We start from the raw sequence: 26,277 nt of genomic DNA on the forward strand, positions 1-26,277 counted from the left end.
CTCTATCTCACCAGCCTGATAGGAAGAGTAGGGATTAACCCATATCCTTTTCCTTCTGGCTTGTTAATTTGCTTCCTTGCTTTGCAACATGAAACATAACAGGTTCAATGCACCATTGCACTCAATTATAACACACTGACATTTAAAACAAGACCTGTCTGAAGAAGCTGAAACAAAATAAGAAGATTCCAAGACGGTTCAGAATTGTTTAGTTTTTTAAAGGGTGCTCACGGCAATTATTTTTAATGTGTTCCAGAGCAGCTCTTTTGCTCTCTTCCTAAGCTTGGACCCATGGTGAACCTGCTGTAATGTTTATAATGGCACGAGATTACATTCAACTTTCTTGCATCAAAAGGAGAATATTCAACAATACAATGTCTTACCTTCTATTGGCAAGGAGCAAAGGGACTCCATACTCTTTGCAGGGCGGATGTTGCCCTTTTCTGTTCAAAACAAAGCAAACAGAGACCTGGTGAACAACAAATCTAGAGGGAGTCACAAGATAACCCTTTAATCAAGGTTTTCAGCCCTGACAACAAAATTCAGGCTTTATGTCAAATCAGAATCAGGTTTTATATCACTGACATATGTCGTGAAATTTGTAAACTTCACAGCAGCTGTACAATGCAATACATGATAATACAGAAAAAAAGACTGGATTACAGTAAGTATATCTATATTTTTTTTAAATAGTTTAATTAAATAAGTAGTGCAAAAACAGAAATAAAGAAGTAATGAGGTAGTGTTCATGAGTTCATTGTCCATTTAGAAATTGGATGGTAGAGGGGAAGAAGCTGTTCCTGAATCATTGAGTGTCTGCTTTCAGGCTTCTGTACCTCCTTCCTGATGGTAACAATGAGAAGAGGACTGTGCAAACCATATCCTTGGTCAACTTCGGCTGAGTGACAGCATTCATGCCTCTGAGTTATCTGATTCAGAAGTGATGCCTTTGGCATGGAACATTAAACCAAAAATACAGTCTGCCTTCATTATAGGCCTATTCAGATGGTTAAGAGCTATGTGCCATTGGTTGATTGGAAGGGGACACTAGCAAGGATGACAGCAGAACAGCAATGGCTACAATTTCTGGGAGCAATTCAGAAGGTGCAGGATAGATACATCCCAAAGAAGAAGAAGTATTCTAAAAGCAGGATTGCACAACCATGGCTGACAAGGGAAGTCAAAAACATAAAAGCAAAACAGAGGGCATAGAGGGCACAGAGGGCATAGAATAGAGCAAACAGTAGTGGGACAGTAGAGGATTGGGAAGCTTTTAAAACCCATGAGAAGGCAACTAAAAAAACCATAAGGAGCAAAAAGGTAAAATATGAAGGTAAGATAGCCAATAATATTAAAGAAGATACAGAAGTTTATTCATATATATCAAGAGTGAAAGAGAGGTGAGACTAGATATTGGACCACTGGTAAATGATGCTGGAGAGGTAGTCATGGGGACAGGGAAATGGTGGACAAACTAAATAAGCATTTTGAAACTTTGTTCATTGTGGAAAACACTGGCAGTTTGCTGGAAGTTCAAGACCGCCAGGGGGCAGAAATGAGTACAGTTGCTATTCCTACAGAGAAGGTGTGGGAAGCTGAAAAGCTGAAAGGCTGAAAGGAAGTTAAGTCACCTGGACCAGATGGTGTACATTCCAGGGTCCTGAAAGAGGTAGCTGAGAAGATTGTGGAGGCACTTGTAATGATCTTTCAAGAATTACTAAGTTCCTATATTTTTCTGGTCTCTTCCTTTGACATTGTCTACCTGCTCTGTATTCCCTGAATACTGAAGTAATTATTGCATATTCCTGGTATTGGTGTCAGTGATTTTATTCTTGACCACCTCTCTGTGGCCCTGACACTATCAGGCTTTTTTTCATGCAGAATATTTCACTATTTTGCTTTATCCTCCTTGGTTACATTGTCTTTGTCATACTAGCTGTTTGGTGCTCTTTCTCTGAATCAAGTCAAGTTTATTGTCATTTAACTATATACGTGTATAACCATATAATCATAATATTATAATGTATATACTGTAGAAACGAGACAACGTTTTTCCAAACCAGGACGTAAAGACAGTAGTGCACATAACACACATACATACAATAACTTATGAAGGTAAGGATAAAATCTACAGATGAATCACACATAAATGACAAACTAAAAAGCATTAATATTAAAGCATGGAACAGATTAACCAGTGACACTTTGAATACACTGTAACAGGGAGTTCAGAAACCCAATGGCTTGGGGGAAGAAATTGCTTCCCATCCTGACCGTTCTTGTTTTTATGCATCGTAGTCTCCTGCCTGATGGTAGAAAGTCAGAGAAGATGCTGGATAGGTGGGTGGGATCCCTAATACAGTAATACTAACGTCCCTGCATATGCAGCGCTCCTGATAAATGTCCCCAGTGCATGGTAGGGAGACCCCGATGACCCTCTCAGCTGTTCTCACAGTCCTTGGTAGGGATTTCTGGTCCAGTGCTCGACTGCTCCCATACCAGATGGAGATGCAACTTGTCAGGATGCTCTCAATGGTGCTCCTGTAAAATGCAGGTAAGATGGGGGGAGGGGAAGACTTGCCTGTCTCGAATCAAGTCATATTTGCTTTTCCATATTATACCTTCCTGTTCACATATTAGTAATATCTCTTCCAGTAACCTCAGTACTTTTCCCAATTTCAACTATGGGGTCCCATAAGTGTTTAAGTTGTTCTAAATTATTTAACAGAATATACTCTGTTGAAAATAATTTTAAGGGCTTCCTTTCTCTTTTTGCTAATAAACTGATCAATCTTCTTTTTCCAAAATCCATCCTCAACTCCTCAGTACCAACTTGTTATCGATTTGTGTATTTTGCAATCATTATCTACGAGTGCATATTATTTTCGTTATTGTATAGACTTATAGTCTCTCACTTCATTTCCAGTTATTAGAACTAGGAGTAAATTATCACTTGTCAGTCTTTTAAAACTCCATGGTTGAAAGAATACCTCTACACATTTTAGGAGCACTATTGTCCCTCACCCACCTCTGTTAACTGGTGATTTCTTGTGTAAATGGAAGTGTGGTAACATGGTGCAGTGATAGAGATCTCCCCGCCGAGTTGGAAGGTTATTTACTCAAGACCGGATCTGAGTGTATAATCAAGGCTCATATTTCCATACAGCACCAAGATATTGCTCTGTGGATACAGTATTGTTGTTCGGCTAAGCCATTTAACTGCCCGTTTCTTATTAGGATTCAAAAATAAATCTAGATTTTTTTCCAATTCCTAGTCATCATTTCACATTTTTCTTCTCTTTTCCCTAGACTGTAGATCCCTACTTTATTTCTTCCTGGTATCCTACAACTGGGAATGGTCCTTTTTTTTCTTTCAATGATACCTACATGGATTCTCTACTCCCATCTTCTTCTGCTGCTGTTGTTTTCCTCAGTGCAACCAGTCCCTACCCTCTTTTCCTTGTTGAGGTATGTTTAACTCGGCAAGATTTAATTGTGGCATAATAACCTCTCTTCAATTTGGCCTAAAGAAACTGCAGTTTTAATTTGGCTTGGTGGAGTTTTGAGCTCATCACTCCTCCAGCCAAAAGCCTCGAATATTAATCCAGTAATTTAACTACAATGTCGTTAACCCCACACAACCTATGTACCTGTGAGGAAGACTGACCTGCAATGACATATTAACATGACAGCCACACTACAGCAAATTAATCACTTTTATCCCCTTGCACTTGACCGCTCAGGACTCAAATATCTAATGAGAGCAAGGAGAAAATAAAAGACAAGCAAAAGAGCTTTGGCCTATCAGGTCCTCATTCTGTTGTCATTCCTCGCTGCCAGGTCAAATGCCAAAAAATTATTTTGAACTTGAGCACAATGTCAGCGTAGCACTCCTCAAGGGTAGTAATCAGACCTTCACTGTGGCTGGTCCAGCCTGGCCATTCTAAACGCTCAAACTAAATCACTTGGCTGTGAGTCTGACAGTATTTTTCCACATTGTTTTGATATTTAAAACAACTGGGGGGCACAGTGGCTTTAGTGTAAGACTATAATAACACAGACAGATCAGCTGCCTATTATGTATGTCTCAATGAAGTACAAATAGAACTTAGAATGGGCACTGATAGAGAATGGTTAGCTGATATAATAATGGCTGCATTACCCTGTAGCCGGTAATAGAACTGAGTGTACTGTCATAACCAATCTCTTTCTTCTCTGTGCTAAATCTAACCACTGCTCTAAGTATGTACGTCATTCATTTTTCTTACCCATCAGAAATTTGTAAGCATAACACTTCCAGTCTTATTTCTTCTGCCAGTTGGTAAAACTGAACTGCTTCCTTCTGTACGCTTGCACACACTGTGCTTCCCTCAAAATTATTGGATAGAATAAATGGTGGTTGAGGAAAGGGTAGAAGACAGTTGAGACTGCTGGGTGTCTCACGTATGATTAACCCACTACCAGTGCTTTTATGTTCCTCACTAGACGTACCAATAATTTTCCTTTATTTTGCCAGAAATTGTTTGAGGAAAGCAGGATTTGCTGCCAACACAAAATACACGGCCACTGGGTATGAATACACTCCTTACCTGCAAACGGAGGCGCTCTCACAAACACACTGCCATTCCTGCTTAGTTTACCCTTTGAGTCACTTCCCAGCCGCCCCAGGTTAAATATGGATTTCCACTTCTTCGGCTTTGCAGAAAGCTTTCTTCTAGAAGTGAGGCAAAATCTAACTTAATTGTAAATTTCATTTAACCTTTGCGTCAAACTGCATAATTTCAACTCATCCCTGAAATTCAAGATTGAAGATTTAAGACTATTTATTGTCATTCTTCAGTACACAAGTATTAAGGAGAGTGCAATGATTGTTACGCTGGTTCTGATGCAGCATAAAAAATACAATAAGCATAAGGAACACAATAATAAACAAGAAAACACAATAAATATAAACATAAAAACAATTTTATAAAAACAGGATATACAAGTGATTGTTATACAGTACTGTGCAAAAGTCCAAGGCACATAGGGTGCTTAAAACTTCTGCACAGTACTGCATTTGTTAATGTGGGGTGGAGAGTACATTTATAAATCTAGTGGGAGCAAAGGATGTAGGGAGTGGTGAGGTTGGAGTGCGGCAGGTCGGGTGTGGGGCAGGTGGAGGAGAAGGAGTGCTGGGACGGGGTGGCGGCCCGGATACAGACACACCCAACCCTGAGACACCAGGCAAGGTCTTTGATTCCAAAATAACTGGTTTGATGATCATTACAGAATGTCTCTCTGGTGCTTCCCGCTCACTCCACTCTCCCTTCCCCCTTTTCCAACCATGATTCCCCTCTCCTTGCCCCCTTCCTACTCTCAGTCCACAAAGGAGACCCAAATATTGTTATTTCTTGAGTGCAATACATAAAATTGCTAAAGTCTTAGACAATATATACTACTATATAGACAATATATACCTGGCTATATATACTACTGTGTACATTGACTGGTTGTGTGTACATGAAGTGATGCTAGGTGATGTATATGTAGCGGAGATGTTGATCAGCCTGCTGGTTTGAGGCAAGTAACTATTTGTGAGTCTGGTGGTCCTGGCGTGGACGGCATGTAGCCTCTTCCCTGATGGGAGTGGGACAAATGGTCCGTAAACAGGGTGGGTGGGATCCTCCATTGTACTGCTGACCTTTTTCTGGCACCTTCCTGTACATACGTCATTAATGGTGGGTAGGGTGGTGCCAGTGATGAAATCCACATTACCTGAAGAAACCAAACAAGTGGAATCTGAATATTTAATTTTGGCACCAGAGGAATCTGGCAGGAGATTTGGGGTGGATGGGGTGGTGAATTAGAATAATCACTTCTCATAGAGAAGATCCCTCACTGTCTATAAAGACTTAAAAGTATCTTTAACCATCCAGCCTAGGATCTATCACCAGAAAGAACATCCACATTGTCTACCCCAGTACCACTGCCCACACACGTCAACATCTCTCACAGGACCACTCCAGACTATCACTCCAACCCCTGCATCTGACAACACTACCCAGATATATCGATGGCCTACCCAAGACCAGTGCCCAGATTTATTGACAACCCCAACCCCCATCCTATAGACCATTTCCATACTATCAACACCTTCCCCCACATGATGTTAAATAAATTAGGACAACTTAAAAATTACAGGGTTGTATATAGTGACATATGTGTACTTTGATAACAAATTTACTTTGAAATTTACAATTTCCTACCTCCAATTTTGTTTCAAATAGGAGTTTAGTTTTCCACCCATTTTCTCCAATTAATTTCTCTATGGTTTCTCAATTGGTGGTAAGAGGTAATAATGACTAAATATTACTTTGTAGTTAGTCTTGGTACTAACTACTATGTAGCACTGGCATCAATCTTGTAATAAAGAAGCTCATCTTCTAGCTCACTAGAAGTAATCCCATGGTAGTGCTGTTAGAACTGGGACCAATGGTTCATTATTTATCTCCCAGTTTGCCTCAGGGGTGCAAAGGCAAATTGCGAATCTTCTTTTGGGATCTAAGCTGAAATCAATCAACTCTGATTGGGTGGAGTGCTGGTGGGAGGGAGAGGGTGGCATTGTTGAGGTTGTGGGTGAGCACATGATTAAACTTGGCTCTTTTCTATCTGCCTCAGTCTAAAACAAGATCAACACACTGGGAAATTGCTTGACGTGGATCTAACTCCATTAACTAAACCAAGCAGTCACTTTAATTGCAATTTGGTTGCTGGCATGTCAGGTGTTGTCTATTAATTGTCTCTATTTTTACTTTCTTGACGTGCAAAAATATGTCGATGTTTGAAATTATTTTGGCTCCACATGACGAATGGAAGTCAGGTTGACTGCCAGTGTAACTAGGCAACACATTAAATCCTCAAATGTTACGTTGAAGAATGGGCTGTATGCTTTTGTCTATGAGTCACCCATAGCCTACTCCCACTTTCATACCCTGTTGTTTTCTCATTTCCATCTAGCTAACTCACTTTAAAAAATTTTGTGTATGTGACATCAACAAGAGTGTGTGGCAGAACTTTTAGATTTCCGAATTCCCTCCGCAGGAAGATGACATCACTTTCGTCCTCTGGTAACCCATGGATATGCAAACCAAGAAGGTTGTTAGCCTCACATCACTTGCAAGTGTTTGAGTCACGTGCAGCCTTACCTCATACTCTCTCCATGACCCCCAGCTCTGCAGGACTTTTGGATCTTTTAACCCAGGCCTCTCATGTATTCATGCCTCCATTCCGTCAATAATCATTGTGTCCTTATCTGAGTTGATCCTTTCACCAAATCATTTTGCTCCTTCTCTCCCCTTCCTATAGAGCAGGGGTTCTCAACCTGGGGTTCATGGACCCCTTGCTTAATGGTATTGGTCCATGGCATACTAAAGGTTGAGAAGTGGTACAGTCGACGTTTTGGGCCGAGACCCTTCGACCTGAAACGTCGATTGTACCTCTTCCTAGAGATGCTGCCTGGCCTGCTGCGTTCACCAGCAACTTTGATGCGTGTTGCTTCAATTTCCAGCATCTGCAGAATTCCTCGTGTAAAGGTTGAGAAGCCCTACTTTAGAGTCTGTGTAAAACTTACCTCCTTGAGTTGATACTGATCAACAGGAGGAAGCTAGGTTAATATGTCTCCTTCTCTGGAACCAAAATGAGTCAGGCAATTTCCAGCTATAATGATTAGTTCCCTTCTTCATCAGCTAGTATACAATATATTATCAGTGGTAGTCAATACAACTGAAATCTGCCTACATTTCATATGAAAAGATGAAGATTAGCTGGTCAGAAGTTGTCAAGCTGTGGACTGCTGTAAGATTCCAGTTAAGAATTTAGAGGGCTCTGTGGAAGTAAAATAATTTGAAAAGTACACTTACCTAGGATCTGGCAGGTCGATGACAGTGTGATAAATGGTCCCAGCAGCAGGTCCAGTGTCCATTGGAACACAATGTGTTTTTTCAAGGCGAGCAGGATGGTCTGGTTTCAAGGTCCTGGCCTGAGCCTCCTCTAGGGATAGGAGCTTCATGGCAGGTGATACAATAGGAAGGGACTTGCATTTAGCAACAGGATTGTGTGCTGTGGAGTAAATTATTTAAAGTAGAATGTTACAAAGATGTTATTTTGCTTATTCTCCATTCCGGCTCTTCATCCAGATCTGGAGCAATTAAAGAAGGCTGGAAATTACATTGCACAGCAATGAAAATTGATAAACCATGTAAAGAAATTCCATCAAAAGCCTGATCTACATATGATCGGGTACTTACTGTATAGTTCTCACAGAAAGCTACAAATGTTCTGAGTCCCCTGTGCACGAGTCACCCTTGTGCTTGGAGACCTCCAGACATGGAGATCAATGCAAAGTGCTGCACAGTACACAATTTACAATTACTAGACCAGAATTCATTTGCAGATGTGTGGTCTACGTCTGGAACAACACATTCCTACACGAGGCAGGTGAGTGTATTTGCTGCAAACGAGAAGACTTTCCTCACCAGACCGATGGCAATGGAATCTCATCTGTGGACTCCTCACCAGCTTGTTCATGCCACTTTACAGCCATGGGTCATGGTCATGAGCAGCTTTCCTCTTCGTATGCAAAGATACATGCAACCAACAAATGCCTCTTGTTATAGATCAGAAATCGCTATTTTTCATAAGAACAAAAAATGTCATAAATATTCAGCAGGTTGGGCGGCATCAGTGGAAAGAGAAACAGATTGAATATTTCGAGTCCAAGAACTTTGTCAAAGTGTCAAAATCTCAGACCTGAAATATTACCTCTGTCCCTCTTTCCACAGATGCTGCCTGACTTGCTGAATATCTCCAGCATTTTCTGTTTTCACTATATCTCAGATTTCGAGAATCTGCAGGGTTTTGCTTTGAATTTCATAAGTAACTAATTGGCAGTAAGATGCACTGCGTGTCCCGAGGATGTGATAAAATCCTGAAAAAATACAAGCCCAGAGTTGTTCTGCAGGCTGAAAAGACTAATATCACAACACACAGCACGTTCAAACTGCTCAGCTAGAGATAGGGATGGAGACCTCACTGCTGCTCTCTCAGTCCTACCTTCAGAGTCCTGTTTGGGCTGGGCGGTGTTGCTGTTGAATAGCTGATTGACATGATTCAGGATGAATTCAATAACAATGGACTGAACTCGCACTTCCAGAAATGCAGCATCATTGTTATATCCCGATCCTTCTATTTCTTTTGACCTGTGGATAAATAACATGGTTGCACGCGTAAAAACAAATTCTTCCTCGGACTTCTCTCTTTCCTTTCCAGTCCTGAAGAAGGGTCTCAGCCCAAAATGTTGACTGTTTACTATTTTCCATAGATGCTGCTTGGCCTGCTGGGTTCCTTCAGTACTGTGTGTGTTGCTTTGGATTTCCAGCATCTGCAGATTTTCTCATGTTTAAGAGTAAAGTACTAGGTTTTATAACACATTCCGGAAAAAACAGTAACCCAATAACCAGTTTTCTCCATTCGAATCTGCACTTCTCATGGATTTTTACATTTCTAGACAAGCATATTTTTTGTTTACTTTCTCTGAGAGCTCCTCTGGGGCATATTCTAATATAACCTGCAGCAATTACAATGCATTTACATTTGTGCTAATTGTGCCCCACATTTCAGTGTTATCACTCTTACCTGCCTTTGACAACAGTGTAAGTTGGAGACTGGAACAGAACGTTTGCCTGAGCACTGATTTTCATGCACTTAGTTTTAGGCAGTAATAGCTGTAATAATTTACACCCATGGGGCCATTTTTGATTTTTATTGTGTATCTGCTTAGCAAGTATATTCATTTCCATGGATGCTGCCTGACCTGCTGAGTTCCTCCAGCATTTTGAGCATGTTGCTTTAGGTTTCCAGCATCTGTGGAGTTACTTGTGTTTATGATTTGCTTAACATTTTGTCTCAAGGTGCCTGCGAATTGTTTTTCTCCTTTCCTCTATAGTCCTTCCCCTTTGCTGGTCTTGTACTGTTACCAGTGCTCCAGATGGGGAAGATGGTGACTATAGCTCTTCTACTCAGCAGATTTCTCCCTAACCAAGCCCCTCACCTCTGCAGAATATCCAATATTAAACTTTGGTCTACTTCTCCCATGGTTGGGGGGAGGAAAGCGAGGCAAGAGGCAGCTGCAACCCCTCCCCTCTCAGTAAGATGCTCACAATGGGTTAGATATCACACCGCACACACACTTTGTGGAATTCTTTCAAGACTTGAGAGACAGTTATGCTTTCCTGCACATCCAAGATATCCATTGCTCCATCGTTGGTGGCTATTCCATCATGTCTTGAACTCTGGAATTTCTTCCCTAAACCTCTCTGCCTTCTTGAAAACAGAACGTTCTGGAAACCGATGCCTTGCTCAACATGACATTTTTTATACAGTTCAGTGTTACATTCTGTCTGATAATAGCATGGAGCTATTAATGTAAGTTATTATTTAGGGATAGTGGACTTGCACATAAGGTCCTCATCCTCACATCCCCCAAGGTCAAACCTGGGGCCCCTATAATGCTGGCAAAGTCACAAGATATTTTATAGGCAGTGACTTTCCCTGTGGGGCAGGGGAAGGACTGGCACCTTACACACTAAGCAGTAGTCACAGTGTAAAGGGCAGGGGATCGGGTGACATACATCTGATGATACAAGAACTGGTGCAATGTAGAGGTGTTTAGCAAGACCAATACAGTTTGCAAAGGCCTGTATGAAACTTCTACTTAAGGATGGTGGGGAGGCACAATTATCACAGTCAGTAGAGAAGAAGAGCTTTCTTGCCAGTACTCTAGTTCTCCGTTAACCACAGTTGTTGCTCAGTGGTTTTGGATCAAATTCGCCACCATGACGTTTGACTGGCCACAGGCAAAATTGTCCTGCTGATCCTTACTGCCTGAGTGGGGCCTTAGGAAAGAGAAAGCTTGAGCTGGTGTATCATAGACCACACATTATTTATTTCTGTTTACCAACAATGGATCGACAGTTTCTACTCAATGAGGATTCAACAAAAACTTGAACTTGTCCCTAAAAAAACACTGGATTTACAAATCTGTGAAACAATTCTGAACAGAGCTTGACTGCCTGGAGATGAACTCATTTTCATGTTTGCTTTGGAATTATGGATTGCAAATTTCAACATTCTACAACAATGTTCTCTGTATGTGTGTGATGACTTTTCCCAGTCAGAGTTTCAAACTGTTTATATTTCACTGAGAATGGGAGCAAACTAGCATGAGGAATTAATGTAGGTAAACTGACTCTCAAAAGTGGAGAGACCCAACATACTCTGGGCGAATGTTCTACATAAAACATTTCCACTCAGATCACAAGTGTGGCCAGGATCTTCTAATTACTCACCACATTACCTCCTGCCCCACTGTCACTCTGAACTCTCTGCCCGTTTGACTATAACACAATACCAATGTAAATGAGGAACAGCACATCATCTTCACATAAAGGACTTCGTAGACCTCCAGACTGAAAATCTGAATTCGACCATTTCATATTAGCATCAGTGATTTTACCTGGAAATAAATCTTGCTGCTGTGAATTACATTTTCTCTAGATGCATATACAGAGGGTGAATGAAGGAAGGCTACACATGGTGACAGAGAGTTAATATTTCAGGTTAGGTGTGAAATCCCTGAAGTCCAGCTTCTCCCCTTCCGACCAAGCACCTCTCTCACTTGCCCTTCCTGGTGGTGCTGCCACATTCTCAGTTTTTTAATCCACCTCACTAGATCATTGCATTATAGCAATTTTAACAATTTGTTTCACACTACTTCAGAGTGCCCAACAATCTTTGGTGTTGTAGCCGTTGCTCTTTTTACTATTGTACTTATCATGCCTACATACACGTAAATGACAATAAACCAACCTGAGCCTGACGAAAGCTGAGGCAAGTTTTAAGCTGGAGGAAACACACAGGAATGATTTGGACAGGGGGCACCAGGAGACTCCAGTGACACAAGTGGTAATAATACCAGCTGAAAGTAGGTGGCAAAGGCATGGCTCGAGGAGATGCAAACGGGTCTTGTGAAATATCACAGGAGGAGAGACGTGAGATGGCTGGCTCCTCATGGCCTAATACCTGAAATAGGCGGATTCATCGTAGAGTCTGCAATGTGTCGAGACGGAAGATGAGTTGATCCTTGAAATTGTATTCAACTTCATTGGAAGAGAGAGAGGTCACAGAGAGAATGAGATGGAGAATTTAAGTGATGGGCAACAAGAAGCTTAGGGTCAATGTGACCCACAAAGTTTTCTCTCAATCCACGAATGAGGACTCCATATTCAGATTGTCAAAATTTTATGTATTGAGATACAGCATGGAATAGACTCTTACGGCCCTTTGAGCTGCACTTCCCCACTCAATTTTAACCCTCGTCTGATCATGGGGCGATTTACAATGGCCAATTGACCTACTAACGCATTCAACTTCGGACTGTGGGAGGAAACCAGAGCACCTGGGGGAAACCCATACAGTCATGGGGAGAACTTACAAACCCCTTACAGGCAGTAGTGGGAATTGAACCTGGGTCACTGGCACAGTGAGGCGTTGCACTAACCACTACGCTGATGTGTCACCCAAAGATTTTCTTGCTCCTTCACTTGCCCATTACCACGCTCTATTCCATAATAAAGAGTTCAGATTTTAGAAAAGTGATCTCATTTAAATGTCCAGAATGCTGAAGGGGTCCAAAAGGGTAAATCTGGGGAGGACGTTACCTCAGGCTGAAGGATAGAGAACTGGGGGGGCGGGGGAGAGGGTACAGTCTCAGAATAAGGGGAAGGCTTTTTAGAAACAAGATGACATGAAATATCTTTACTCAACAGGGGTTAAATCTTTGGAATTATCTTTGGGGGTGTGGATATTCGATGATTGATGTGTTCAAAACTGAGAACAATAGATTTCTGAATATCAAAGAAATCGATAGGAATAAGGGCAACTCAGGACCACACGTGTGGTCTGAATATAAGTGTTCTGGGTAGCCACTTCCTCTCCATCTGCACATGTTTAAAACCTGCAGTGTTCATAAGTTCCCCTTTTCTGATGAGAAATCATCGACATGAATCATTGGCCCAGAATTTGTGGTCAGTGGTGAACCACGTCCACTTGCCACTCACCTACAATGAGTTATCACTGACTTTTGTGTCACAGGGAGGCCCTACATGGTGACAGGTACCTCAGCGATAAGACCACAAGCTACCATTTGGTCCAATATGTCTGCTCTGCCATTCACTCAAGGCTGATTTCTTTCCCCCCAAATGCAATGTCCTGCCTTCTCCCCAAAAACTTGAGCGTACTAACTTCTGCCTAAGGCCTCACAACCACCTAAGAACATATTAGGTCAAAAGAACGAGATTGTTTAATGATGCGGGTGTCAGCATGTGAGAGGTGAAAAGATTTAAGGAAGGAATTCAAGGGCTTATGGCCTAGATAGCTGAAGACATTACTATTGATGGTCGGGTGAATGAACGGGAATCTGGCAGAATTAGAAGAATATAAAGGCCCAGGAGCTTTGGAGGGCAAGAGAAAATTATGGAATTGTAAGCAATGGAGGGATTTAAGGGAAATGATAAAAGTTTTAGCTTTAGAGAGTGCAGGACTAGAAGCCAGTGCAGATCAGTGAACAGAGGGGTGAGAGACAAGTAACAGAGTGAGGCATGTTTGGGCAGCAGAACTTCGGGCAAGTTCAAATCCCCAGAGTGGAAGAAGGGAACCTGTTGAACTCCTATTGCCACACCGATTTCCATTCATCTATCATATTAAATTTCTCTTTCCATAGATATCCTGCTGTGCTGCTTCATTTCTCCCGTGTTTCTGGTTTCAGTTTGTTCTTCGATTGGCAAAAGTGGTATTTTCATCCAATATGTTTCCTCTTCTGTACAACTAGCCCAAGTCTGCAAACAGAATGTGTTAGCTTTAGTTACCTACCTCAGCAGATTGGGAGCCCAGACAAGGGCCAGGTTCCTGGAGTGCATGTTTGTCTTGGTGCTAAAGGAAGCTATGTGCGTTAGATGTTTGCTCAGGTATTCCAAAGTTCTGCAGGAAGAAAAAAGGGGTGAAGTTTATGAATAAGATTTCTAGCACTTTATGGAATTTTTATTTTTGTTTAACATTACAATATTAATATCCAAATTGAATAATGTATATGCCTTGCACCACACATTCATATAATTACTCAATATAACATCTAAAATTCCTGTATTAAAAGCACCTATTATTCATTTGCACATTATGGACTTTGCTGACGTTGGTGGGTCTGGAGCCATATGAAGGTCAAAAGGAATAAAAACAGCAGATTTCCTTCCCCAAAGGATATACGTGACCCAGATGTGGATTTATGCCACTCCAATGGTTTCATGGTTACTCTTACCAAGACTAGTATGTTTTTGTAATTCTGTATTTATTTAATCACGTAAATTTATATTCCCCAATTGCCATAGTGGGATTCAAATTCATGATTTTGATTAACATTCCAGACTTTTGATTGTCAGGGTGCACACTTAATCGCACCAATGCTACAGATGATACTGATGTAACAGCAGAAAAGATTCAGATGATTCAGTGGGACAAAACCAGATTTTACCATGGTTCAACTAACCCCCATTGGTACTGAGTCATGGGGTCTGCTTCCAGTATCGTTGGGGAGCTTGAGGAATCCTCCCGCAACATACCTTCCAACTAATGATATAAAACTTATGATAAAAATCAAAATCACGAATTTGAATCCTACTATGCCTTATTGACCGGTCTTTCAAAACTGTACAATAGAGCCATGTAGCGCAGTGGCTAGCATGAGACTGCCAGCGATTTTGATTCAATTCCCACCACTGTCTGTAAGGAGTTTGTACACCCTCCCTGTGGCTGCGTGGGTTTCCTCTAAGTGTTCCAGTTTCTTCCCCCACTCCAAGGACTACAGGTTAGAGTTACTAAGTTGTGGGCTGCCCCCATCACATTTTCAAACTAAGTTGGTCTTTGATGCAAATGACGCATTTCACTGTACGTTTCGATACACAAGTGACAAAAAAACTGATCTTTAATCTGCAATATTTAGGAATTAAAAAGGCACTCATAAATAGGGAGAGGTATTAGAAAATAACTTAATTCCTATTTTTCTACTTCTATCACAACTTAGTCTGTCTTTCCTCCTAGGTTATTTCCATGATTGAGAATTTCCTTGCATGTTAGCTGTCGGAAATGCGCTTAGAAGATCACGAAAAGCCAAATGGGGCATGGTTCTGACTGATCTGCAGAGTGGGACATTTGTCGGCCGGCTTTATTACCTGTAATGTGGAGGAGGAAGCTCTTTGATGACATTCTGGATCCTCAACAGCTGCTCCTCCTCTGACTGAGCAGCAACTGCTTCCTGAAGGTGCAAACAACAGAACTTGGTGAAGCATTATAGGATACCCTCGGTCTAGTTAGATTAGTGTAAGGTAACTGGTTGTTAGTTGAAGAAAGTTAATCAAAACACACGATGGAGACACCAGATGAAGGGTCGCCTGTCCACATTTCCGTTGATGCCATCAGATCCATTGAGTTCCTCCAGCTTTTTTGTGGTAATAAAAATGTTATCTTACCTATCACAGTATACTAGGCAATCAATATCTCCATGAAATTATTGAAACGCCTTACTCAGTGCAGAAAATCAAACGTTATTCTATTCCATTGCTATAAAACTGTTCAGTTAATTTGATTTCAGAGTTTCATATTATGAAAAATAATTATAATCCAGACTTTTGGCTGTCAGGCTGAAGACTTAATCTCTAAATGCTATTTGACCAATGGTCCAAGGAAGTTTCAAAGTAACCCACCGACAGGAATGGAGCATGTTTAAAATCAATAGGTATTATATACCTGTCCTGGTATGTGTTTCCTGATGGGTGAAATGAGGGGAAATAGTGGGAACCTCCTATTCTTCACTAGACCCCCATCCCCTCCCCAACTATTCACTTCCCATCCAGAAGCCTTAAACTTTTGACTGGGTATCAGGCAGTATGCAGCTACAGGGTACCATTAAAGCTGATTAACTAGAGAAGTCACATTAGCTGATTGGTCTCTTCTTGCTTCTAAGCTTTGACCTGTGAATGTCCATGAACACCTAACCCTGTGAACATGTTTGGCAAAAAATAAATCAGAACACTTGATTGTGTGTGAGCACAAATCTCTATATTTTTATTGAAGCAGATGAACTCACATCTGCTTACATGCTTTTGTGCAATCATAGACTCAGAGATTTATGGCACACAGCAAGGCCACTTGGGTCATTGCATCTGTGCAAGTGCTACTGCCTAATCCGACCTTGCAGTGTTTGGTCCAAAGCCCTGCGGTTATGGTTCTTCAATTACACAGGCAAGTACTGTTTCAGTATGTCTAGAGCTTCGGCAGTGAATTCTACATCCCCACCAATTACTGGAAGAAAAATACTTTCATTTCCCTTCTGATTCTTCAATCAATTGCTGTAATTCTATACTTTCTGTTCTTGACTTTTCCACATGGGGAGATAAGTCCTTCTTCTTGTCTCTACCCAGGTCCTCATGCACCTCAACAAAGTCTCTGCTGCGCCTCCTCTATTCCCAAGAAAGCACCTCTAAACTGATACAATCTTTCCTCATACCAATGGCTTGGTGGAACTGGTAACATCCTCAGCCCTCTCCTGTGTGATCATACTTTTCCTGTAACACAGTGATCACCTTTTCCTCTTCCTCATCCTGGCTATGCAGGAGATCGAGAACCCCAGATAGTTTTTCTGTCTTTCCCAGGCACCCAGCATGAAATATCATAACCCAAAGAAGTCAAGAATAAAATGAGAGAAGTAAAAAATGTAAGGCTATGCATTAAAACCAACTAGTGCAATAACGTCGGAGATAATGCCAGCAACCATAACCTAAGGATATAAATCACTCCTTTAAAAGGCCTACTTGCACAGGACAACTTCTGAGCAGCATGGAGCAGCAGATTGTATTGGCACCCCTTTGTAATACAAGTTTAACCTCTATCAAAGTCATAAAATTCTGGCCCGCAGCAGGATCAAATATTATAATGTACATGCCAACAGCCTGACCCTCCTCGTTCAACATCAGATTTGGACACCTCACAAGTCAAGCATGCAAAGCAGCCTATTTTTGCTTTGTACACACTTTAGGAGGTTTGCTGTTCTATCCCCACCTCTAATGGGATCAGGAGCAAGCTGAGAAGACACGGATTACTCAGATTTCTAAAGAGAAAGTAAAAGCCTTTGTTTTCCAATAAGTAGCTGTTTAAGAAAAATGTGAGTAAGCCAGATGGCCAAGAGACATAAATCTTTCACAGTTGCTGAGGTCCCTGGTCAGTTCGGCTTAGCAACTAATGTCTTTGAGCTTCAGCAGAGGGGGGATGAAAGTGAAATGGAATTTAATGGGATATTAATGGTTGAGCCATAAATTTCCAGTTAGTCCTGTGCCATCAGATACTAGTCTCTCCTTCCTCGGGGAAACTTGGCCTACGTACAAGACGTTGGCCTACGTACAAGACGTTTGCCTTCCTTGCTGTGGGAGCATGCCTATTTTACTGAGCATGAAAATGCAAAATCAAACAGAGCATCGAGCCTGAGGAGAGTGATCCCAGCTGGGTAGCAAACGGAAACAAAAGTAAAGTCCGCTGGGAGTATTGCTCATGATCGGATTTTTTTTTGCTCGTTGTCTCCCAGGTGCAGGATCAGTTGTGATGCTTTGTCGTCCCTCCCACACCCCACAGGTCAAAGGCCCTGTCAGCACACACCTGCTGGGTTTCCCTAAGAAAGGTGAAGTGCTGGGGGGGTGGGGGCAACAGTTTTCTGTAGGCTTGTACCTCCATGCAAACCATTGCCTTCACCAGAGAAGGACGAGGAGGAAGAAAGCGTAAATTTGAGAGCTGGAAGTGAAGGAGTACTTACTGTGAATTTTTTGTAGAGTTCATACGTGAGGAGAGGATTGGGCAGCTCTCGGAAGTAGAGCTTGCAGAGAGAACCCACACAGTGGATATCTTGTAGATACACTTCCTTAGTCAGGTCAGGCCGCTGCTCTGTGCCAAATTCCTGCCTGCAACAGCAAAAACAGGAGAGGCTGATGGCAGGACATTGACAAGTATCAGAGTTTCACAGTGAAAAAGTAGAAAATCTGTTCCCCTCACAAATGAATGACATCAGCCTCATTTGAACTGCAATTGTGGAGCTTTTACACATTTTAACAGGTAAATATCGGATGGATTAAGTTATAACACCACATTCAGAATGCAGTGAGGAGCCTGAAGTTACTCTGAAAATGACAGCAGTCAGTTCCACACAGTGATGTGAGCAGGAACTTTAGAGTCTGCTTTGGAGAGGCATATTAAACATATATATTACACAATGTAGTACATCCTTAGTAAGTTACTGATTATTGGCCCTGCTGGAGTGCACCCTGTACCACATGCATCCCTGACGCCAGGGCTGATGTAAGGCTAACGTACGTGCATTGTCAGAGAGACACAGTTGGGGGACTGCAGGGCGATTGAACATTTCCTCCCATTTATAACACCAGTCCCTGCGGAATGGAGTGCCTTTCAGAGCTTGGTAATAACCCAAAGAAATAATAAATGTGATTCTGAGATCCCTTGGGTGGCATTCTAAGAGACCCTCCCTTTGCTTTGTTGTTGAGAACAGAGCAGGCCATGTTTTGATTGGTTGCTGCTGGAAAAAGTGCAGTAGGATTTTCTGTAATGCCAATAATATACAGGAAGAGGGGAGAAGCCGGTGATGTCAAGATCTGTCTATGCTGCACACTTCCGGTAGATATTTACAGTGCAGTATCTACTAAATGTTTATAAAATGTTTGACAGTTTAGACCAGTAGACTGTAAGACCACAACAAATAGGAGCAGAATTAGTCCATTCAGCCCCTCGTGTCATCATGGCTGATCCATCTCCCGTTCAACATTTGATAGGTTTCAATGAGATCCCCGCTTATTCTTCCGAACTCCACCAAGGACAGGCTCAGAGTTGCCAAATGTTTCTCATAGGAAACTCTTTCACTTTCAGAATCATTCTCGTGAACCTCCTCTGACCGTCTTCAATGTCAGCACATCCTTTATTAGATAACGGGCCCAAAACTGCCTCACCAGTACCTCATAAAGCCTCTGCATTACATCCTTGCTTTTATATTCTAGTCCACTCGAAACTGAATTTGCCTTTGCCTTCCTTACCATCAACTCAACCTGCAAATTAACCTTCAGGGAATCCTGCACGAGGACCCCCAAGTCCCCTTGCACCTCTGATTTTTGAATTTTCTCCCTGCTTAGAAAATAGTCTATGTTTTTAATTCTCCTACCAAAGTGCATGATCTTCTCAACACCATACTCTATTTGCCACTTCTTTGCACATTCTCTTAATCTGTCCAAGTCCTTCTGCAACCTCCCTGCTTCCTCAACACTCCCTGCTCTTCCACCTATCTTCGTATTGTCTGAAAACTTGGCCACAAAGCCATCAATTACATCATCCAAATTATTAACATAAAACGTGAAAAGAAGCGGTCCCAACACCGACTGTTGCAAAACACCACTAGTCACCGGCAGCCAACCAGAAGAGGCTCCCTTTATTCCCACTCTTTGCTTCCTGCCAATTAGCCATACTCTATCCATGTTAGTATCTTTCCTGAAGTACCTTAGGACCTTGCTAAACAGCCTTATATGCAGCACCTTGTCAAAGGCCTTCTGAAAATCCAAGTACACAACATCCATTGATTTTTCTTAGTCTATCCCGCTTATTATTTCCTCAAAGAATTCCAAAAAACTTGTCAGACAAGGTTTTCCCTTAAAGAAGCCTCACTGAATATGGCCTATTTTATCACATGCCTAAGTACCCCAAAACCTCATTCTCAACAATCAGCTCCAACATCTTCCCAACCACTGAGGTCAGGCTAACTGGCATATAATTTCCTTTCTTCTGCCTCCATCCCTTCTTGAAGAGTGGTGTGACTTTTGCAATTTTCCAGTCCTTAGGAACCATGCCAGAATCTATTGATTCTTTTAAGATCATTACTTAGCTTCCACAATCTCTTCAGGTACCTCTTTCAAAACCCTGGGGTGTAGTCCAGGTAACTTACTTACCTTCAGACCTTTCAGCTTTTCAAGTACCTTCTCCGTAGTAACTCACTTATGCCTCCTGACACTCTCGAACTTTCACTGTACTGCTAGTGTCTTTCACAGTGAAGACTGATGCAAAATACTTAATCAGTTCATCCGCCACTTCCTTGCCCTCCGTTACCACCTCTCCATCAGTTTGATATCTCTTCTACCCTTTATATACCTGGAAAAAAAAACTTTTGGTATCCTCCTTGATATTATTGGCTATCTTACCTTCATATTTCATCTTTTCTCTCCTTATGGCTTTTTAGTTGTCTTCTGTTGGTTTTTAAAAGCTTCCCAATCCTCTAATTTCCCACTCAGTTTTGTTGTATTATATGTCCTCTTTTTACTTTTTTGATGGTTTTGACTTCCCTTGTCAGCCACAGTTGCAACATCCTGCCTTTAGAATACTTCTTCATCTTTGGGATATATCTATCCTGCACCTTCCTTCAGGACCCCCACCCTATTCCTACCTATGTCATTGGTGCCAATGTGTACCAAGACTTCTGGCTGCTCATCCTTCTCGTCTAGAATGCCATGGACGCAATCCGAGACATCCCTGACCCTGGCACCTGGGAGGCAAAATACCGTCTGGGTGTCTTATCGCGTCCACTGAATCTCGTGTCTATTCCTCTAACTATGGAAGCTGCTATCACTACTGTAGTCCCTTTCTCCTCCCTTCCTTTCTGAGCCACAGAGTCAGTGCCAGGCACCCTGTTGCTGTGGTGTTCCTGCGCACCCCCCCCTATGGTTCCCCGCCCCCAACAGTAGCCAAAGCGGTATACATAGTATTGAGTCGAATGGCCACAGGGATGCTCTGCACTGGCTGCCCATTTCCTTGCCCTCTCCTGACCCTTTCCCTTTCCCACGTACCTGCCTCCTGCTACTTAGGGATGACTACTTCCCTGAAACACGACAAGGCTCAGAGATATAATGTGATGACACCTTTACTTGCACCCTACTAATAAGCTAACAATTACCACAATTTCTTTGTGTCATTGTTCTCTGTTACAGCTGTAATAGCACAGGGGTACTTAGCTGCATAAAGCGTGGATGAGGCCTAGGCTCACTTTCCTCTTTAATTATTTCTCCAAGCTAACTAAAACTTTCAAATTTTCATTGAAGGCACATCTCAGTGCTACTTCTGTTAATTGTTAATAGACTGTGATGCTGCACTGAGTTATCAATCAGTATATATACAGAGGGCTGCTTTATACAACAATTTGCATTTTCCTAGTACCTTTTAATGGGGTAAAGTATACCAGAATGCCTCAATAAAGTACTTTACGTGAGCTAAGTAAGGGCCAAATACTTAGAGTCATACATCAAAACAGGTCTGTTATTCCAACTCATCGACGTGTGCTAGATGTGTTGCCCATTGAGATAGTCCAATCTGCCCACGTTTGGCCCTTAACCCTCTAACCCTCTCCTATCCATGCACTTATCTAAGTGTTACTAATCTGCCCACATCAGCCCCCATTTCTGGCAGTTCATTTTGAATATGCACCACCCTTTGCATGAAGAAGCTGCCCCTGATGACCCTTTTCAATCTCTCACCTTTGATCTTAATAAACCTATGCCCTCTGGGAAATGGACTATGCACTTTCACCCTTCTAAATCCCCTCATCATCTTATGTACCTGTATCAAATCACACCTCAATCTCCTACATTCCAGGGAATAAAGTCCTACTCTATGCAGCTAGGCTCTTGTCCATCTCAGTAAAGCCTTTTTGCACTTCTCTAGTTTAATGATAACTTTACAATAACAGGGTGACCAGAACTGTATACAATACTCCAAATGTGGCCTCACCAACTCAGAATCAGAAGTAGAATCAGGTTTAATATTAGTGGCATATGTCATGAAATTTGTTGTCTTTGTACAACGTAATACATAATAATCCAGACAAATGTGAATTACAGTAAGTATATCTATTAAATAATTAAATGAAGTAGTGCAAAAATAAAAATAAAAAAATTAGTGAGGTAATGTTCATGAGTTCAATGTCCATTCAGAAAATGGATGGCAGAGGGGAAGAAACTGAATCATTAAGTGCATGCCTTCAGGCTTCTGTACCTCTTTCCTGATGGTAACAATGAGATGAGGGCATGTCCTGGGGATTGGGGGGGGCTTAATGATGGATGCCACCTTTGAGGCATTGCTCCTAGAAGAAGTCCAGGGTACTACAGAGGCTAGTGCCCGAGATGGAACTGACTAAGTTTACAACGCTCTGCAGCTAACTTTGATTCCTGCGCAGTAGAACCACCCCACCCCCATTCCAGATGGTGATACAGCCAGTTACAATGCTCTCCATGGTACAAAGAAACTTCCCAATTCTTGTACTCCCTGTCCTGATTGATAAAGGCCAGCATGCCAAACCTCCTCTCCACCACACTATCTTCCTTTGACACCACTATCTGTGAACTATACACTTACACTCCTGAGTCTCCCTGTTCCATAACAAGCCCCAGAGCCCTACCATGTACCATATTAGCCCTACACTGTTCTGATCTCCTAAAATGCAAAACCTCACAGACTTTTTGATTGAAAACCATTTGCTCAACCTTCAGCTCACACACCCAGCTCCCGTCATTTTTTAATAACTTTGTACACTATCTGTAACATCACCTATTTTAGTACCATCTGCACACTTACTAATCGTGCCTTACATATTCATATACAAATTGTTATATAAATTACACACAACAAATGTTGGTCCCAGCACCAACCCCTGGGGCACACTACCGTCTCAGAAACAACTCTTGGCTATCTCCTTCTGCTTCTAGCTATAAATCCAATTTGTTATAACAGACATCCCACCCTGCAAAAACTAATTTCAGGGAGGTAGCACCATCAATTTGCGGGAGACTCCCGGGAGAGGTGGGATGTCTGCAATAGAGTAGCTCCTTAGCAGCTGGCCAGCTAGTTTAAATAACGTTAGCTATGCTGATGAACAAATGACACCTGTTAAACTCACCTCAACATGTCTTTTACAGTCTTAACCCACCATGGGCAATAGAAAAGTCATTGTTGCAAACAGCGCAGTGAGCAACACTGTCATTATTTTTGACTCCTATTAGGCAGGGGTACACTTTAGTGTAGTCTGGGGTGAGGTACGTTTTATATTTTCTTTTGGAACACTGTGCCACTCTGACTTTTTTTGGAACTCTCTCGCTCTTGCTCTTGCTCTCGCTCTCCCGCTCGTGGTCACTCTCACTCGCTCTCGCTCTCTCGTCCTTGCTTTCTTGCTCTCGTTCTCTCGCCCTTGATTTCTTGCTCTCGTTCTCTCATGCTTGCATTCGCGCTCTCACTCTCTCGCACTTGCTTTCTTGCTCTCACTCTCTTGCACATGCTTTCTCACTCTCTCTCGCGCACGCTCTCTCGCTCTCTCTCGTGGTCGCTCTCATTCGCTCTCACTCTCTCGCCCTTGCTTTCTCGTTCTCACTCTCTTGCACTTGCTTTCTCGCTCTCTCTTGCGCACGCTCTCTCGCTCTCTCTCTCGTGGTTGCTCTCACTCGCGCTCGCTGTCTCGCGCTTGCTTTCTCGCTCTCTCTCTCTCTCACACTCTCACTTTCTCTCTCGTGGTCGCTCTCACTCACGCTCGCTCTCTCGCGCTTGCTTTCTTGCTCTTGCACTCGCTCTCTCTCGTGCGTTCTCTCACACTCGCTGTCAAAAAAATCAATTTCCGGGACATTGTATGTAATTTGTGGGCATCAGGGAGCCACTATTAATTTGCGGGAGACTCCCAGAACTTCCGGGACAGGTGGAATGTCTGCTGTAACCCCTGGATCCCATGCAGTCTAACTTTCCAGACTAGCACGTCATGAGGGACCTTGCTAAAGTCCACATTGACACCATCCACCGCCCTAATCTCATTTACCATCTTAGTTATTTCCTCAAAGTTCAAAATAAATTTATTATCAAAGTACATATAGCTCACCATATACAACCCTGAGATTTATTTTCTGGGGGCATACTCAATCAATCTATAACAGAGCAATAACCACAATGGAGTCCGTGAAAGATCGCACCAGCTCGGGTGCTCAACTAGTGTGCAAAAGACAACAAACATTGAAAATACAAAAATAAAGAAATGATAATAATAAATAATTAAGGAATAAAGAGAACGTGAGATGAAGAGTCCTTGAAAGTGTGCCCATAGGTTGTGGGAACATTTCAATGATGGGGCAGGTGAAGTTGAGTGAAGTTAGCCCGTTGGTTTAAGAGCCTGATAGCTGAGGGGTGATAACTGTCTTTGAACCTGGTGATGTGAGGCCTGAGGCTCCTGAACCTTCTTCCTGATGGGAGAAGTAAGAAGAGAGCATGTCCTGTGTGGTAGGTGGTCTCCGATGATGGATATTGCTTTCCTGTAACAATGCTTCATGTAGAAGTGTTCAATGGTGGATGTTGGTGGGGGTGAGGGGGCTTTACCCTTGAGGAACCGGGCCACATCCACTACTTTTTGTAGGATTTCAAGGGCATTGCTGTTTCCATACTAGGCTGTGATGCAGGCAGACAATATACATCTCCACTATACATCTACAGAAGTTTGTCCAAGTTTTAGATGTCATGCCAACTGTTTGAAAACTCATCAGGAAGTAGAGGCACTGCCATGCTTTCTTCATAATTGCACTTACGTTCTGTGCCCAGGACAGGTCCTCCAAAATAATAACACTGAGGAATTTGAAGTTGCTGTCCCTCTCTTCCTCTGATCCTCCGATGAGGACTGGCTCATGGGCTTCTGGTTTCCTCCTCCTGAAGACAATAACCAACTCCTTGGTCTTTCTGACACTGAGTAAGAGTGAAAGGTTGTTGTTGTGGCATCATTCAATCAGATTTTCAGTTTCCCCTCCTATATGCTGATTCGTCACCGCCTTTGATTCAGCCTACGACAGCGGTGTTGTCAGGAGACCTGAACTTGACATTGGAATGTGCTTAGCCACTCAGTCATAAGAATTCCAGTCCTCCAGAAATTCAGCTGTGGCCATCGAAAAAGCAAAAATCTCTGTAAGGCCCACCTCTCTAACTTCCCACAAGGTCTGAGAATGCACTAAGTTAGGTCCTAGCGAATTTATCCACGTTAAGGCTTCCCATTCCTCCTTCTTACTTATTCATATGTAGTCCAAGACAACACCACTCATTTCCTATAAATCCTTAGCTTCTATCATTTCCTCCACAGTAAAAATTGACGAGAAATCTTCATTGAAAATCTCACCTTTGGCCATGTTGATCTTTAAAGGGGCCTATTCTCTCCCTAGCTGCCTTCTTAATATACCTATGGTAAAAAGTTGATTTTATAGCGTGTCTTTTGAAGGGGGAGGACAAACCAATGAGGTGAGGAGGTCTGGGGAGGAATTTCAGATCACAGGCTGGCTGAAGATCATTAAGGCAGCAGTCATTGTGTATATTGACTAGAAATTCTAAATCTTCTCAAACGACAAATATTTGTTGTTCTATAGCAGGGGTTCCCAACCTGGAGTCCACGGAATCCTCTGCTAATGATAGGGGTCCATGGTGTAAGAAAAGATTTAGAACCCCTATTCTATTGGGTGAAAATGTGGAGCAGCTGTTTTCACCTGTTGTCACCTGCCATCAGGCAACAGTTAATGAGGTTTGATCTGATTCACGCCACCTTAACGTGAACCAAGAAATGAGAGTAAGATTTATGAGATGTTGCTTTTCGCGAGCTTAGAAAACAACCATCATTTCCTTTTCCTTTCCTACTGATGAAGTAATCATTTCGTAAAGCATGTGCCGGCCTGTTATTCAATATCCTGTACAATGACCGTAACAAACTATAGCTGTGTGTAGCATGGGGAGCATTCAGAGTCTGAGGCAAAGGAAATGGAAAACTGAGTTGTGCAGTGGAGGTCATATTGGAATTTTGTCCAAAGGCACAAGCTGAAATGCAAACCATTTTTCTCTGATGTTTTGATTTCTTGCGTGTTGGGAATGTTATTACTCAGTGTCTAAAGAACCCTGTCCCTTTCCACACCTCAGCAGCCAAAGGCTTGAAACAGTTGAACGGCACTGACGGTTTCTCCATAAACACTATCTGCTTCAAGGAGTTTGCATTTTTATTTGACAGGAGTTATTCCCTTAGTTCTGTTCTATAGTGCAGCA

At 42.2% G+C, this 26,277-nt stretch overlaps 1 protein-coding gene across 3 annotated transcripts in view; it reads right to left on the reverse strand.

The window, feature by feature from the left end:
• arhgap31 (Rho GTPase activating protein 31) overlaps positions 1–26,277 on the reverse strand; it is a 114,277-nt gene that overhangs the window by 17,205 nt on the left and 70,795 nt on the right. For 2 of the 3 annotated variants that reach the window (XM_072260623.1, XM_072260620.1), the window contains exons 3-9: positions 17,951–18,095; positions 15,321–15,403; positions 13,969–14,076; positions 9,094–9,239; positions 7,902–8,100; positions 4,590–4,714; positions 384–443 (exon numbers count right to left, since the gene is read on the reverse strand). In XM_072260623.1, coding sequence (XP_072116724.1) covers positions 384–443; positions 4,590–4,714; positions 7,902–8,100; positions 9,094–9,239; positions 13,969–14,076; positions 15,321–15,403; positions 17,951–18,095 — 866 coding nt within the window. The remainder of the gene's footprint in view (positions 1–383; positions 444–4,589; positions 4,715–7,901; positions 8,101–9,093; positions 9,240–13,968; positions 14,077–15,320; positions 15,404–17,950; positions 18,096–26,277) is intronic. The other variant, XM_072260621.1, reaches the window with a different exon arrangement.

The sequence above is a fragment of the Mobula birostris genome, chromosome 6, assembly GCF_030028105.1.
Source record: "Mobula birostris isolate sMobBir1 chromosome 6, sMobBir1.hap1, whole genome shotgun sequence".
Lineage (NCBI taxonomy): Eukaryota > Metazoa > Chordata > Chondrichthyes > Myliobatiformes > Myliobatidae > Mobula > Mobula birostris.